The sequence below is a fragment of the Pichia membranifaciens genome (assembly GCF_001661235.1).
Source record: "Pichia membranifaciens NRRL Y-2026 unplaced genomic scaffold PICMEscaffold_2, whole genome shotgun sequence".
Taxonomy (NCBI): domain Eukaryota; kingdom Fungi; phylum Ascomycota; class Pichiomycetes; order Pichiales; family Pichiaceae; genus Pichia; species Pichia membranifaciens.
The window spans coordinates 1,316,590-1,332,267 of NW_017566983.1; the positions used below are offsets into that span (position 1 = coordinate 1,316,590).

The window sequence follows — 15,678 nt, forward strand, 5'->3', positions numbered from 1 at the left end:
GACTTAGAAGATAGCGTGCGGACACAACACAAAGCACATCCTGCCACTGTAGCTTGACAGATTGATTCGATGTCATTCAATGGGACCTTCGGCACAGGCGCTGGGCTCACGCTCCCATCGTTCACCAACGTGAAGCCGACCGTATACGTATCGGGTGTCGTCACAGGAGCGGAGAATGGTGAAGCAGCACACGAGGAGAAGAAGAACCGGGGAACGGGCTGTTTGAGCCGACCGGCTTCTGCGACAGGTTCAGAAAGAAAAAGCACGGCAGAAGTTGTTGGAGCAGAGAGGAAAAATAGCGCAGACATCGACGAAGACGTTGCTGCTGCTGAAACGACGGCGGATGGGGCCAGTGTCTCGCCTTCTCGTGTCGAAACCGAGAAGGAGAGGTCAACAGAGAGCCACGAAAGTGTCGGCGGTACTACAGCTACTCTAGAGGCGCTGCTGGCAAATCACCGCAGAAAGAGCAATCGGAGGAGCAACAAGGAGCCTATTTTCGCCGTAGAGTCTCAGGGCAAGGGCGTGCCACTGGACGACGAATCCAGCGACGAGGCGGAAGAGATGGGCATGGAAAACGAGAAGGTTGCAGCCCGGAAGATTGAGGTAAAAGAGGGCTCCAGAGTGGAGGGAAAAGTCGGAAGCAGTGTTGACAACAGGTTCGCTGACCATGGCAGCTACGGCGACGACGACGATGACGACGACGATGATGACGACAATTCGTCAGGTATAATGAATGAGAAGCAGTCGATAGGGGGCGGGAAGGATGCGGAGGAAGAGGCAGATGTGGAGGCATTGGTCGCTGGTGGTGTGTCCAGTGACGAGGACCTAATCGACCAGACGCTTGCCCAGACAGACCATGACGATAACGAGAATGATGAGAGCAAGTCGGGGCTTGATCGGAGACTGACGGAGCAGAAGTCGGAGGAAAAGAAAGAAGAGAATAGCAAGATCGACAAGGAAGTCGAGGCCGAAGTCAACAAGATCCAAACCAATATCATCGAACCCGTGAGAGGGGAAGAGTCCGAAGACAGGGTTCAGTTGCGCAAACTGACGAGAAACAACTCGATCAAGGACATTCCGAACCCGCCGTTGAACCTCAAGAAACAGCAGGCTTTTGACTTCCAGACCTTCTTGGCTCAATTCAAGTCCAAGGATTGCCAGCACGCACATAAGTACTTGAAATCCTTCTTGGATCAATTCAATCAGAGAATATGGACTGTTGAGGAACAGATAAAGCTATTGAGTGACTTCCATGAGTTTCTCTTTGAGAAATTGACCCAGTACAAACCGTTCGACGAAATGGGCACCGACGAAGCGAAAATCAACAACTGCAAAGAAGGCTTGGAGAAGCTAATAATGACAAAGGTCTACAGCTCCGTCTTCAGTCCGGCAATGTCGTTCATCAAATTGACGGACTCCCACAAGCACGACAAGCTTATGGACAGAAAGTACTTGATGAACACCTACCTGTACAACTGGGTTGAGTTGAGGCATTTGGACTTGGACATGCGAGTGAAGGTTGAGTCCAACTTCATCACGCTGGCTTCTGCCGAGTTGTCCAAAATTGACAATTACAAGTCTCCGAGAGACAAAATCGTGTGCATATTGAATTCGTCGAAGATCATATTTGGATTGATCAGACAGCAAGAGACGCAAGAAAATGCAGACTCTTTTGTGCCGTTGCTAATATACGTGCTAATACACTCACGCTTCAAACATCTCTATTCGAACCTCCAATACATCGAAAGATTCAGAAACCGTGATTTCTTGATTGGCGAGACCTCGTACTATGTCAGCACCCTGCAGATTGCATGCAACTTCATAGTAAACATCACCAAGGAGCAGTTGACAGTTGGCGACTCCGAATACGAGCAGAAGATGATAGACTCCAAGATAAAATTCAAGGAACTACAGCAGGACACTCGCTCCGGCGAGGACTCGCCCTCCCAAGTGCTGACCAAGTCCGCCGAGATGGTGAAGCAGTCGCTTTCTAACTCCATCAACTCGTTCATTCAGAATATTACCGCCGATGACGAGCACGGAAATAGCATCGCAGAGCAGCAAAGCGCACAACAGCCCCGTAGGCGGCAGCGGAACACAAACCACCTTGAGGTAAGCGATCAGGAGTTGGAAAGAATCAAACAGCTTTCTGTCGAAGAGAACACCGCCCTTGACCACCAACGTTTGCGTCGGAAGGAGATTCTCCAACAGCTTGTAAGCATGTTTCCTACGCTCGATCAGGGGTTGATCGAGGACGTGTTAGGCGGCAGTCTCAGCTCAGACGGATACAACGTCAGCGAGTGTGTCAACAGCCTACTAGCGCTCAGCGAGTAGTACAGCATCAGTTCGTTGTCCGGCACACGGTCGCATCTTTCTGTCACAAGTATATGTCTCCCTGTATCATGTTTCAGTAGTGTTCTGTATACCTAGTAACCAGATGGAAAGTGCGGGAAGGGAGAGGAGCAGCAACAGCAAAAACACCACACGACGCGACGCGGTTTCTGCCGAGAGCGCGTCGCAGGAGAGCGCGTTGCCATTCTGGCCTGTGTTATTGTTGCTCTTGCAGCAGGCCATTGTCTGGGCTAGTGTTCTCCACGTTAGTGTTATTGTCCAGGCAGCGTACTAACAGGCAGCAAGGCTTCCGAGGGTGGCTATGCCCTTCTATTCCGTAGAGAAAGGGATTTAGGTAGTGGATTTTGTGCAGGACTCATGCCGGGATCGTCAAGCCGAACAAAAACTTTGGCAGCCGGTGAAGCTGAGCTGGATTGTTTTTGCGTCTCTCTTCCTGTCTGGTTCTGCTTCTGATTTTGCTTTCTCTTTCTCTTCATCTTCCTGTGTACAAGAACGATCTACTTCAAAAAGTTCAAGCTCTGTTCCTTCGTGCAACAAGGGTAAGCTGGAAACAGTCTGAGATCAGCAAACCACGATGCCGTCTTACGTGACCACTCCGCTTTTCTCCATCCAAGAAGCAGTGAACTCGGCGACGAGTTTGCCGCAAACTCCAAGCATTCATCCGGATGTCACGCTCACTCCAAGAGTGCTTCCTGGTAGAGGCAAAATCGCTAATGACTTGGTTTCCCTGGTGGAAAAATACAGGAAAAGCGAACGGGAATACCTCATGGAGTTGCAGGTCTTGGAGTCGATAGTCAAATCCTTCGATCCTGTTTACAACAACTACTTCGACTCTTCCCTAGAAGATATCACCAATGAAATGGTCAAGCAAAGAAAAGAGAAAAACCTGAATTTACATGCCTTAGTGAGGAAGATGTTGTTAAAACACCAACAGCTCGATCAAATGCTACATTTGGCTGATTATCACACTATGTTAGTGAGAATCTCTGAGTGGGGAATAGATGTCAACCGTATCTACTTGGAGTACTTGCAGTGTTACAAGCTCGACATCAATCAGCCTAAAACGGAGGTCAAAACTAGAAGAAGACCTTTGATTAGAATCAGATATCTGAACAATTTTATCAAAAGCTTGAAAAGTATGGTTATTCAAATGGATGAACAACCCTACTCTGCCGAACTGTTGTCCAACATCGAGGTAATCATTTTTAAACTATCCGAATGTTTGGAACAGGCCAGAACTCTTGATGAGTCCGAAAGAAAGAAGTGGGAAAACTTTGTTCACGTTTCTAGTGCAAAAGATATTGTATTGCTGAGATCGGTATGCGTTAGCATGGGCCAAGAAAGTTTCAGCTGTATTCCCCACCTTTGCCATTTACATTATTCCAACAAATTCCAGAAGGCAGAACTAGATTTTCCCAATATTGAAGTCCAGTTTGTCAACAACTTTCAAAACAAAGGAATTGCCATCATTCAAAAAGATTTTTCAGGAAAAAATCTTTTGTTTGCGCCAATCAAACAGAAAGAGCTTAGATATGCCAAGACCACGAACAATGCAGAGGGAAAATCTTTGCACTTCAAACATTCCTTGATGAATGACGGTGTTGAGCTATGTTTCACCTTTGATCCGACTGAGGATATGGCCCTAGAGAACGAATTGATGCAACTTTTCCCACAATCTACCAACACAGCAGCACTAAAGCCTCTCACATTAGGTTTAGGTATTAGTATCCAAGATGAGAATCAGCAAAAGCAAGAATCAATCACGACTCACCAAGACTATGAAAAGCCAATAAATGCAACGGGAGTCCCTGCTTTTAAAAACCAAGACGAATTTGAAGAGGTCGATCTAGAGAACATCTCTCCAGTTGAGAGCAATAAGAGTGACCTGGTGATTCCTCCAAGAAAATCGAGCACTGTACCATTGAGTAAATTGAAGTACTCCTCCAACATGAGCAACATTTCTGTCTCCAAATATCTGGGCTCGCTGACAAGTACGAACGAAGCACCTTCATCTTCAATAGCCCGGAATAGGGAAAAGCAAGAACAACTTTCCAGAGAAATTATGTACAAAATTGTGCAAGATGAATCTTCTGATGATGAGAGCATCCTGTCTGTGACCGAAGGACTCAACTTTTTACCGATCGACAAGATGCCCACTCCACAGAAAAAAGAGCCAATTGCCAACGAAGCGATTGAGCCAAACGGATGCTCCGTTCCTACTGCACCCACGTCTTCAGATGTATCTTCTGCTTTTGTTTCTGTTCCAGCACCTATTTCAGTCTCCGCTTTGACCTCTGCTTCTGTTTCTGTTCCAGCATCTCTTTCAGTCTCCGCTTCGACCTCCGCCTCAACCTTAAATTCGGAAATGAAGTCACAGAAGTCGATTAATGTTGAGAAATATCATCACAGCTTACAACATTTTACCACCGAGCGGAAGAAGACCAAACATCAATCTATATTTGGCTCATTGACTAGCTTTTTGTCCAAAAAGAGTTCTAAGAAACCTGCAATTGTTCCACAACAGGTAGAAAACAACTTTGTTAAGCCTCGGCAAGTGTCGCCAACAAAGTCGGTTCATTCTATCACATCGGTTGTTGATGACAAGTCAACGGATCAGGATTTAATTAATATACTCTCTGACTCTGATTGCATAACAAGACAGCTTCCTAATGCCAAGGTTTCTCTGTGGTCTAGAAATAGCTGGACCAAAGTTAAAGATGTCAAACTTGCTGTTCACAGTATCAATGGTGACAAGGACTTCTACTTGGGAGTCTATGACTCAATGTCCAAGTCGGGATCCAATAACACTATATCATCGATTCCGACATCATCTTCAAGAGTCAAAGATGTGGACAGCCTACCGATTCTACTTTTGAAATTGACTTCAGATACCGATTGCATGTTCAACACTATCGATATCCATGTCAGGACGACCAATCATCGGAACGAGCCATTGACAGTACTTATCCGTCCATCGAATTCATTTGGGATGAAGATCATTGGAAATGCGTTGGTTTGTCCAGATGCAATTGATCTTGTGATGAACAGCAGCAGTTGCGACTCGGAGTTGAGCAAAAACTCAGAGCTCACGAGAGGTACGTCGGTATCATCGATTGAATCGGAGGTGGTAGCTGAAGAGCCAGCGCAGGAGCAGATGAGCAAGAGCTGGTCAGGAATGGGTAGTATCAAAATGATCGAAGCTTCCGGAAGGTTGAAGGATCTCAACAGATGTGTTTTTAGTATAGATAAAAGGCACGATGAGCAAGTACTGATTGACTTGACTGGATTTGATTTCGGCAACATAGAGCTGAGGGTCAGTAAGGAACAAATAAAAGAAGTTTCCGATTTGCAAGTAATGGTCAAGGGGGAGAGAAGTTACGTTCTGACGTTTGACAGTAACGAGGACGTTGAAATGTTCTATGAATGTGTTTACTAGGGAAGTGGAGGCACGAACACGCTATGAGCAACATATACCTAAAATATTTATAAAGAATTTGAGTTTATCTACAATTGTTTTTTTTCTCAATGGTTCAGCCATTCTCTAATAGCTAATTAACTAATATTATTATTGTTCGCAAGACTATATACATGAGCATACAAGCGGGGCCGGTGCGCCCTAGGGGAGGACCTATTTCTTGGCGTTGAAGGCCACCAAGGCTGCGCTGGCAAGGTTTCTCTTGATGTCGACCTTGTCGACGTCGTGGGTGTCTTCGACCTCGCCCCATCTAGCTGTCTGGAGGACGGTTTCAAGGGTGACGAGTCTGGCGAGCTCTTCCACGGTTAAGATGAAGTCGTCGGCGTAGTCGGCGTTTCTCAAGATGGCGGTGCCGGCGAGGAATGACTTGCCCACGAGGGTGGCCTTCTCGAGGGCGGCGAGGTCCCAGGTGTTGAGCGAGTCAAGGTAGTTGAGCACGGCCTTCTTGGTGTGCTCTGTCTGGGAGTTGCCGACGAGGCCGTCCTTGCTGCAGTCGAGGTAGGTGAGGGAGACGGGCTGGCCGTCGTCGGCGAACCTGGAGAAGAATTGCTCCATGCTGCGGATGACGGGTCTGTAGCACTTCTCCTGCTCCTTGCGCAGGTCGCCGTCGCAGTCCTCCAGCGGCGAGAACACGAGCAGCGTGTCTGTGTCGAGGTAGCGCAGAAGCAGGGTCTTCACGGTGGAGAGGTCGCCCACCTTGGTCTTCACCTCGACGTCGTCCGTGTGTTGGGCCTCGTGGAGGTCGATGCACCTCGACGTGAGCGACGTGAGCGGCACCAGGTAGGGCCGGATCTGCAGGCTAGGCAGCGCCTTCCACTCGTTTCCGAGCAGGTATGCGAGCGACCGCTTGGCTGCCGGGATCTTCATGTCGAACCCGAGCGGTGTCTTGATCGTCTTCTGGTCGAGCTGCACCACGTACGTGCCGTCCTCGCACTCGCCGACCGACACCTTTTCCCAGAACTTGGCCATCGTTTTCTCCAGCTTGTTGGTCTCGGTCTGCTTGTTCGATTCGTACGACGCCGGCTGTGGCGCCGACGAGTGCACGGCGAACGCCCGGGTCCAGCGGGGCTGGCTCTTCGTGAGCACGCGGGTGAAGGAGAGCATCTTGCTGCTGTTGCTTTTGCTGTTGCTGTTGCTGCTGCTGCTGCTGCTGGATGCCTGCCACTCTGTGCCAAACACCCTCGGATCAGCACAAGGCACGAGCCTCCTGTTGTCGAATGTGCCCTGTGCTGAAATCATGCTCATCTGCTTTCCCCGTCTCGCCCCCTCGCCCACCCATCCACGCGCGAATTTCCATTCCGGGTCGATCGGCGCGCCGATCGACCCCATCGACGCGTCGATGAATGCGCCGGTCAAATTCTCCCTTTTCCCCCGTCCCGGGAACGGCTATGACGCAATTGTCCGCGGCCGGCGCGCTTTTCTTTTTGCGCTGTTTGCTTTTTGCCGCTGGTTGACAGGGGAGCCAAACAAGCCAAACTAGTCAAACAGCAAAACAAGCGCCCCGACAGGAAACACGCCCCGAGGAGCGAGCGAGGGCCGAGGGAGGCTTGTTGTGGCCGGGCGTGTTTCTCGGCAGAGGCCTTTTCTGCTGGTGGTCTGGATGCGGGAGAGGGTGGGGGTGGAGGAGGTTGGAGGAGGTTGGAGAAGGTTGGAGCAAAAGAGGCCCGGCAGAAGCTGTTTGAAGAGACGTTGGTGACAGAAACAGACAAGTCAGCAGCTGCAAGTGGACAAAATAGAGGCAGTCAGGCAGAGAACCAGTCAGTGAACAAGGCAGCTAACGAGCCAGAGTGGAAAAAAACGGAAGCACAGACAGCTGCGCTATATATAGACGGGGATATCAGAAACCAAGTATCAGGCCGCACACGACAAGACAAAAGCACGAAACACACGACACACAGACATGAAGATAGGAGCGTTGAAACTGCCGAACGTGAAGCCGCAGCATGCGTGGATACTCCCGCTGATCTCGCTAGCAGGGTGGTGGGCGATGCTTGTGGCGTTGATGATCTGCTGGTTCGCCAAGGGCAGACCGATCTTGGACACAGACCACACAGAGATGCCGCACTTCATCGTGTACCTCTCGAACATCGCCGCCACAGACTTGCAGCCCATCTTCATCTGCGGGTCTGCGGTGATGGGCATCTTCTTCGTGTGGGCCGTCATCGAGGACTACTACTTGCGCACGCCGGAAAAGAACTACTTCCCCGTGACGTTCCACTGGTTTGTCACGGGCTTGCACGCGTTGGCGATAGCGCTCTGCATCATCGGCTGCTTGTGCATCTTGATGACGTCCTGCTTGAAGGACAACTGGCAGTACTCCAGGCCGCACTCGGTCTTCGTTATCTTGTTTGTCATCTTTGTCTTCGCGTACATCTGCGCACACTCCTTGGCGTTCTTGCTCCACTACAGACACTACAAGATCCGCTACTTCATGCTGAGCGCCGTCGCCAAGATCGTGTGGACGTGCATCGCCATCGTCTTGGTTGTGTGCTACGGCGCGTTCATGGGCAAGGCCAACGCAGAGGGCTTGCACTCCAAGTACTGGGGCTACTCCGCCATCATGGAGTGGACCCTCGTCTTTTTCTACGGCTTGCTCATGTTCATCATCACGTCCGACTTGCGCAGAAGCAACTACGGCGACTACGTCGAGTACTACGTCAACAGAGAGGCAGACTTGCGCCACAAGGAGTTCGACGAGTCCTCCAACATGGATTACGGCGAAACCACCTTCGACACCAGCGGCATGAACGCCGCCGCTAACGTCGATGCCACTACCAACGCCAGCGCCACGGGCAACAACCCCGGCCTTGAGGACCTCACCGCCGTCTCCCAGCACGAGACCTGGGACAACGCCACCCCCTTCGACCGCCCCGGCGCCAGACCGGGCGTCGCCCCCACCAGCAGTAGATACGTCCTGTGATGTTGCTCCTCCTCTACCACCTACCTTCTTTTGACTTCTCTATATAAGCTATGTATTTCTCTTCGACCAGCAACCCTTCGATTAACCGACCTCCGACAATCACCACGGAGGTGAAGAATGCCAAGAGAAGTGTCGCGCTGGAGCCCCTGAACGCGGTCGCCGAAGGCCGGCAGAGCGGTGAGCCCGACGGAGGCAAGACAGACACTCTGGCCGCTGGCGAGAAGCGGCTTTTCAGGGCCAGTGAGCCGTTGATGCACTACTTCGGCAACAACAGCCCAACACACGGTCCGCAAACAAACAGCTCAACATCGAAGCTGTCTTTCTTTTCCCGTCGCCCGCTCCCGTGTTCGCATCTCCCTCTAGAGCTCTGCTTTTTCTGCTCTTTTTCTATCCGAAGACAGCTCACAGGAAAGAAAGAAACGTCTCACGCAGACGTACAACAATTACCGCAACCACTGCCAGAAACACAAACACAAATACAAACACAGACACACGACAACAACTAGCAACTAACAAACTCGCTAACACACGATGCTGTCATTGAAAATCAAGGGCTGGCTGAAACGGTACGTGCCGACAAGAATGAGACAGAAATCGGTGGTCTTTATGGGTGTATGCACGCTGATGGTCGTGTTCATTCTGACCGTCCTGGCCCAGTCCGAGCAGGAACCCTTACAGGGCATTCCTGGGGCCGTCGCCAACGTTGACAAACTGCATCAGGAACCCGGAATTGTCGTCGGTGAGCCCTCAGAGAGGAAGGGCTCTTCTCAGCATGAACACGTCAACATCCAGCCCAAGCCGGCTGGAGAGTCCCAACAGCAACAAGACTCGAAGTCGGAACAGGAAAAGCTCCAGAAGTCGAAACCAATGCCAGCTCAGTCCTCCAAGTACGGCATCTACTCCTCACTCTTTGAGGTGTTGGCCCAAAGCAAACCTAAGTGTGGCAAGTTGACAAACTTTATGGCGGACAACGAAGATATCCAGAAGTTTAACAGCGACAAAACAAGCTTCACGAAAAAGCTTTTGGAAGACTTACTTCCTCTGACTGCAGAAGAAAAATCACAGATGAAAGATTCTTTCCAAAAGGTACTAAACGGCTTCAAAGCCCTCAACATGGATGTCTTCGGACGTAATGATAAAACTCCTACCAGCGGGAAAGGTATCGTCATGGTAGGCGGACACAAATTCTCGTGGTTGTCTCTCCTAAACATTCATCAGCTAAGAAGAAGAGGTTCGACGCTACCTGTCGAAGTGTACATTCCAACTGCAAAGGAGTACGATGACCATTTCTGCATGTCCGTACTGCCCGAGCTCGACGCCCGGTGCGTGCTCGGTTACGAGGAGCTTCCTTTCGCCCAGTATGAGAAATTCTTCAACTTACAAAGATACGAGTACAAAATTATGGCCATCCTGACGTCCAGCTTTGAGGACGTGCTTTTATTGGATTCAGACAACGTGGTTTTGGAAAACCCAGACGGGTTATTCTCATGGGACGTTTACAAAGAGTACCAACTGGTATTGTGGCCAGATTGCTGGCAAAGAACCACAAACCCATTTCTTTTCGATATGTTGAATGTCACTATCGACTACTCCTCCGTCGAAGACTACTCCATGTACAACCTCCACAATTTGCCAGGTGCCATCCCTAACCCGTCAACAGAGAGTGGAATGATGTTGGTCAACAAGCGCTCACAGGTCGATACTTTGTTGATTGCCTTGTATTTTAACATCTTTGGTTTTGATTACTATTACCCTTTAATAACCCAAGGAAGTGCGGGCCAGGGGGATAAGGACACCTATATTTTAGCTGCTTACGGTGCCAAAAAACCCGTGTATCAGGTCAAACAGGGTGTTACCTTCATTGGTCGTTTTGAAAAAGATGGTGGATTCACTTCAGGTGCCTTGGGCCAATGCGACCCTACCACACAGGACGAGAAAAAAGCGAAAATTGGTAGCTCCGGCTGTTCCACCTACATGTTCTTGCATTTGTCATTTCCCAAATTCTATCCAGAAGAAATTGCAGACAAGTTGAAAGGCCCAGATGGTCACATTGTCGAATTTGATGGTGTCGATTGGGGTTACGATTTGGAACTCCAGATCTGGGAAATGATGTGTCAGTTGTTGTGTTCCAACTACAAGAAAAATGTTATCCAACCGGAAAATGAAGCTTCTGAATTACTTGCTCCTAAGTTCAGGAAGACTGGACAAAAGCTAAGTTATATCAAGAAGCTAAATATTAACGAAGAATGTGATACAAAACTTCTACCTCACCTACAATTTTTGAGGAACTACTTTAAGTATGCGGACAAGTCAACAAACCAATTCCATCAACATTGGGAAGGTAAAGATGCCTCGTATTGATACTTTTCAGTTGTTACGAGCATTTTACCCTTTTCTCTCTCATTGCATTACCTCAATCACTTTTTAATCCACAACCCCTTTTTCAGGTTATTCAATGATGTACAAGCTTTTACCATTCTTCATTCCTTCATTAATTGCATGTAGTTCTACTATCACACGTACCGGTACTTGTACTAGTACACTTTTACTTTTTATATACTATACCCTTATGCTAATTTAGGGAGTTTAATATTTACTAGATTCAATTCAACCATAAATATAAATTCAACGGCACTCCTTCAAAATGGTGCCCCAAGTTCCTCTCCATATATCAAAGGTGCTCAAGCCGCCAGCGATCGTACCAAGCAGACCTACTTTGAGGTCGTCTAAACAACCATCTTCCAAACTCCAATGAACACACAATGGCAAAGTGGCCAAATGTTCAATGAAAGCGATGAGCTCCTCTTTGTCAACGTTTTTACCACGCTTCATAATTAACAATTTGTAAGTCAACTGCGAAAATTCGGCGACTACCCACGCAAACCAAAATCTGGTGGATATTGCATACCACCAGTTGCAATTATTTCCTTCTCTCCCTGGTAACAACCAGTTATGATCGAAGAGGAACGCAATCGTTTCAAGCGGTTGGTAGAGGGAGATGCACCACGTAGAAACAAAGCCCAAGTAGTCCTTTTTTTGCAATAAGGAGCCAGCTTCAAGAACATCTGCAATGCAAGATGGTATTGAAAATCCTCTGTTGAAGATTCGAATGTCTGTAATATATCCTGAAAATTGTTTTAATATTTTTTCCATCCTCTCCAAACCTTCCGCCATAGATTTTTGACTTTCTTCATATTTGCAGACTTTCTCTGTCTCAGCTTCTGGAGTCTTCAAAGGTTCACTTGAAGGTTTTGGCTGAGTTTTACCCCAAACTTTAGACAGCAATTTATGACGCAATGATAATATTCGGCTCCACAATTTTTGCAAAACTACCTTCCACTGAGGATATCTATTTAATACAGCACCCACTAACAGCGTAAAGTAACATAACGTCCCCAAAGTGCAGTCAAGTTTTGAGGGATCTGAAATCACAGTGTTTATAATCCTGTAAAATTTTGGGTCATATATCAAACTCGAAAGGAATTTTACTCTCTGTTGAATTGACCGCAAGTTATGTGTAGGTCTATGCTCTATTTGCATTGTGATATTTCTATAGAGTGTAAAAAACTTCTATTAGGAGCCACTGCTGCCCTACAAACAGATGTTTCTACATAAAAACGCAGGGCTACTGGTATAAATACTGCTCCAGGGCCCTCTCGTCCATTATCGGCAAAACATGTCAGGATTAATTTTGCCTAAATAGGCAGGTAAGGCGGGAATGTCAAGCGCGCCGTCTTTCATGTAAAAAGTCTTTATGTCTATCCTTCATCTAGCTATATACAGAATGGGTGAAGAAAGGTCAACACAATATGAAAACTATGGCACCTTTCTTCATGATGACCTTCTTGATCTCCTTGCCGGCAAGATATTTGGCACCCTTTTCGGTGGAGAGAATTTCCTTACAACACGTATCAAGGTCATCTGTTAACTCGGCAGGTGCCTTATGTACAAATCTCATCTTACCGTTAATGATGACGTTATAGTTTAACAATGACTTGATCGGTTCGTCTAATTCTGGCCAGTCTGCTTCTAGCAAAAACTGATTTCTTTGTTTGCTCTTGTAATTAAACAGTTCAAATGCCTCCTCGCACGCTGCGGGGGTGACTGGCGCCATGTACTTGACCAGATCCAAGAACTTGTATTCCAAATATTTCGATGTGACTTGACCCTTTTTGAAACTATCAGTCAAAGCGTTCGTGTACTTCATGTAGTATGATATCAAAGTGTTTAAAGAGGGTGTCTTTCCAAACGAATCGTTGATGCCTTTTTCAAATTCATACAATGTGTTGTGAAGTTCAATGTCTTGTTCAGTGACAGGAGAATAATGTTTGTCAAGTCCGATGGTGGAACCTTCTTTACAATCTTCAGCTAAATCGACTGCCAATTTGAGAACCTTTTTGATCCACCTCTCAACCCCGATAATCTTAGCTTCTTCCCAGTCTAAAATATCGTTAATTGGAGCTTGAAACAAAATGTGTGCTCTGGTAGCGTCAGCTCCATGTTTCTGAATACATTCGACAGGATCGGCACCGTTATATTTCGATTTAGACATCTTTTCAAAAGATATACTGGCAATTTCACTTGTAGCTTTGATAATTGCATCCCCGCTAGAAGTTATGTCATACTCATTGGGCCTCAAGAATTTACCCGTGGCCGGATTGACAAAGGTTTTGCCATGTACCATACCCTGAGTGATCAATTGTCTGAAGGGTTCCCCATTTAATTCCTTATTCTCATACCACCCAATGTCGTTGAAAAATTTACTGATAAATCTAGAATAGAGCAAATGTAAGATTGCATGTTCGACACCGCCAATATATTGGTCAACTGGCATATACTTAGAAGCAACCTCCTTTGAAAATGGTTTGGAATCATTCTTCGAATCAAGAAACCTGAACATATACCACGACGAATCCATAAAAGTGTCCATTGTATCAGTATCTCTCTTAGCAGGCTTATGACAACGTGGACATTCACAATTCACAAATTCTTCAATATTTGCAAGAGGAGATCCACCTTTACCTAAAAGTTTGTCAACATGAGGCAACTTGACAGGCAAATCTTCATCAGGGACAGGAACTACCCCGCAGGAGTCACAATGAATCATTGGAATTGGTGCACCCCAATAACGTTGTCTTGAGATCAACCAATCCCGCAATCTGAAATTGGTTTTGAAGTTTCCCATTTGAATTAATTTCAGCTCTTCAGCAACTTTTTTTCTGGCATCATCTGCACTGAGACCCTGTAGGAACCTAGCGTTAACACTCATCTTACCTTCTTTCGAAAGAAATGGTTCACCTTCAACGAACTCAACATTTTCATTAATCGGTTCCACCGTATATACGATCGCACTATTTGAGCCCATGTTGGTTAACCAAAATTCGAAGTCTCTGGTATCATGTGCTGGGCATCCCATTACAGCGCCATTACCGTAGCTGCTTATGACATATGGGGCAACAAACACAGGAAGTTTGATACCAGCATCAAGAGGATTAGTGGCATAAACATTTTTTAACTTGTAGCCCTCTTTGGATTTCTCGGACTCGTCGCCATCTTTATTGAGCCTGTCAATGAATTCCTTGAGCTTGGAGTCTGCGTTATATAGCATCTTAGTAATTGGATGGTCAAATGATAAAGCTAAATACTGGACACTGAATATAGTCTCGGCTCTTGTTGTGAAAACATTCAACGCATCTGCTGGAAGCTTTAAGTTGGTATCCTCAACAGGGCTGACTGGGAACTTAATCTCACAGCCATTAGACTCTCCAATCCAATTCTGTTGCATCGTTTTAACCTTACTTGGCCAATCACTTAATAGTTCCAGATCCTTATTGAGAGCTTTGGCATATTTAGTGATTCCCAAAAACCACTGTTTCAATAACTTTTTCTCGACTATCGCACCAGATCTCCATGATCTACCCTGTGCATCAACCTGTTCGTTGGCTAGCACAGTTTTGTCTACTGGATCCCAGTTAATTTCAGCTTTCTTTTGGTAAGCTAATCCGTGTTTGTGTAGCTCTAAAAAGATCTTCTGTGTCCATTTGTAGTATTCGGCATCACAAGTAGAAATTTCTCTTGACCAGTCGAAATCAGTCGACATGTGTTGCATCTGCTCTTTCATTTTGGCTATATTCATCCTCGTCCATGTATCTGGATTGGCTCCTCTTTCCACTGCAGCATTTTCAGCTGGTAACCCAAATGCATCCCAACCCATTGGGTGGATCAAATCGTACCCTTTCATCCTGTAGTATCTGGCCAAGACATCACTGATTGTGTAGACTCTTAAATGGCCCATATGAAGCACACCAGAGGGGTATGGGAACATCGTCAAGGAGTACATCTTCTTTTTTTCGCCTTTCTCCAACTCTTGTCTCCCAGCGTTTACCAGACGACGAGGATTGATGAATTTGTGGTCACATTTCGTCTTCCACCTTTCCATCCATTTTGCATCGAGGGCAGTCAGATCGGCAAGCCCTTGTGCGGCAGCCTTAACATTGGCTCCCACCGTAGCCTTACTCATACTTATAGAAGTAGTCGTTGGCTGAGTGCTTTCTTGGAAGGGGACAATAGAGGTAGCCTCCACTTACCTAGACTCTTGTCTTAAATCAACGTCATCGAATCATGTTGAAAAACGGATCCTCGACTTATTGCACCTTTCGCTTTGAGTCAGCTGTGGCACGTGATGTCCATACGCGTATCGGGTACCGTGTTTTAGTTTCTGTTTGGCGCAAAACATGTTGATGATAGAGCCAGACTAGAGACAGACACTGTAAGAGCATAGAAGGCTATAGTATCGGGCAGCTAGTGTGGTGATACCCGTGCTCCTGCAATGAAGAGAGAACTAGAAGATTTAGACAGTGAGCTTTCGAGCAGGGAAACGTCGAACGTGGACAACGGTTCATCTGTCACGACTACACCTACAGACACAAAT

At 47.1% G+C, this 15,678-nt stretch overlaps 7 protein-coding genes across 7 annotated transcripts; 4 read left to right on the forward strand and 3 right to left on the reverse strand.

The window, feature by feature from the left end:
• Positions 1 to 1,113: 1,113 nt before the first annotated feature.
• PICMEDRAFT_27983 (hypothetical protein) lies at positions 1,114 to 2,331 on the forward strand (the record flags this gene model as incomplete). Its single annotated transcript, XM_019162526.1, has 1 exon — positions 1,114 to 2,331. A coding segment is annotated over one exon (1,218 nt), but the record flags the coding sequence as incomplete, so codon positions are not given.
• Positions 2,332 to 2,926: 595 nt separating this feature from the next.
• On the forward strand, positions 2,927 to 5,788 carry PICMEDRAFT_71680 (hypothetical protein; the record flags this gene model as incomplete). The annotated part of the gene is made up of 1 exon (XM_019163978.1): positions 2,927 to 5,788. One exon carries the CDS (start codon positions 2,927 to 2,929, stop codon positions 5,786 to 5,788), a length of 2,862 nt encoding a protein of 953 aa, XP_019018744.1.
• A 192-nt stretch (positions 5,789 to 5,980) lies between these two features.
• PICMEDRAFT_32400 (hypothetical protein) lies at positions 5,981 to 6,931 on the reverse strand (the record flags this gene model as incomplete). Its single annotated transcript, XM_019162764.1, has 1 exon — positions 5,981 to 6,931. The coding sequence occupies one exon, from the start codon at positions 6,929 to 6,931 to the stop codon at positions 5,981 to 5,983; it is 951 nt and encodes a 316-aa protein (XP_019018745.1).
• Positions 6,932 to 7,727: 796 nt separating this feature from the next.
• PICMEDRAFT_71682 (hypothetical protein) lies at positions 7,728 to 8,747 on the forward strand (the record flags this gene model as incomplete). The annotated part of the gene is made up of 1 exon (XM_019163979.1): positions 7,728 to 8,747. The coding sequence occupies one exon, from the start codon at positions 7,728 to 7,730 to the stop codon at positions 8,745 to 8,747; it is 1,020 nt and encodes a 339-aa protein (XP_019018746.1).
• A 219-nt stretch (positions 8,748 to 8,966) lies between these two features.
• On the forward strand, positions 8,967 to 11,386 carry PICMEDRAFT_15566 (hypothetical protein). The gene has a single exon (XM_019160872.1). It carries the CDS (start codon positions 9,279 to 9,281, stop codon positions 11,106 to 11,108), a length of 1,830 nt encoding a protein of 609 aa, XP_019018747.1. The 5' UTR covers positions 8,967 to 9,278; the 3' UTR covers positions 11,109 to 11,386.
• Positions 11,373 to 12,287, reverse strand: PICMEDRAFT_71684 (hypothetical protein; the record flags this gene model as incomplete). Its single annotated transcript, XM_019163980.1, has 1 exon — positions 11,373 to 12,287. One exon carries the CDS (start codon positions 12,285 to 12,287, stop codon positions 11,373 to 11,375), a length of 915 nt encoding a protein of 304 aa, XP_019018748.1.
• A 259-nt stretch (positions 12,288 to 12,546) lies between these two features.
• Positions 12,547 to 15,267, reverse strand: PICMEDRAFT_71685 (hypothetical protein; the record flags this gene model as incomplete). Its single annotated transcript, XM_019163981.1, has 1 exon — positions 12,547 to 15,267. One exon carries the CDS (start codon positions 15,265 to 15,267, stop codon positions 12,547 to 12,549), a length of 2,721 nt encoding a protein of 906 aa, XP_019018749.1.
• Positions 15,268 to 15,678: the final 411 nt, after the last annotated feature.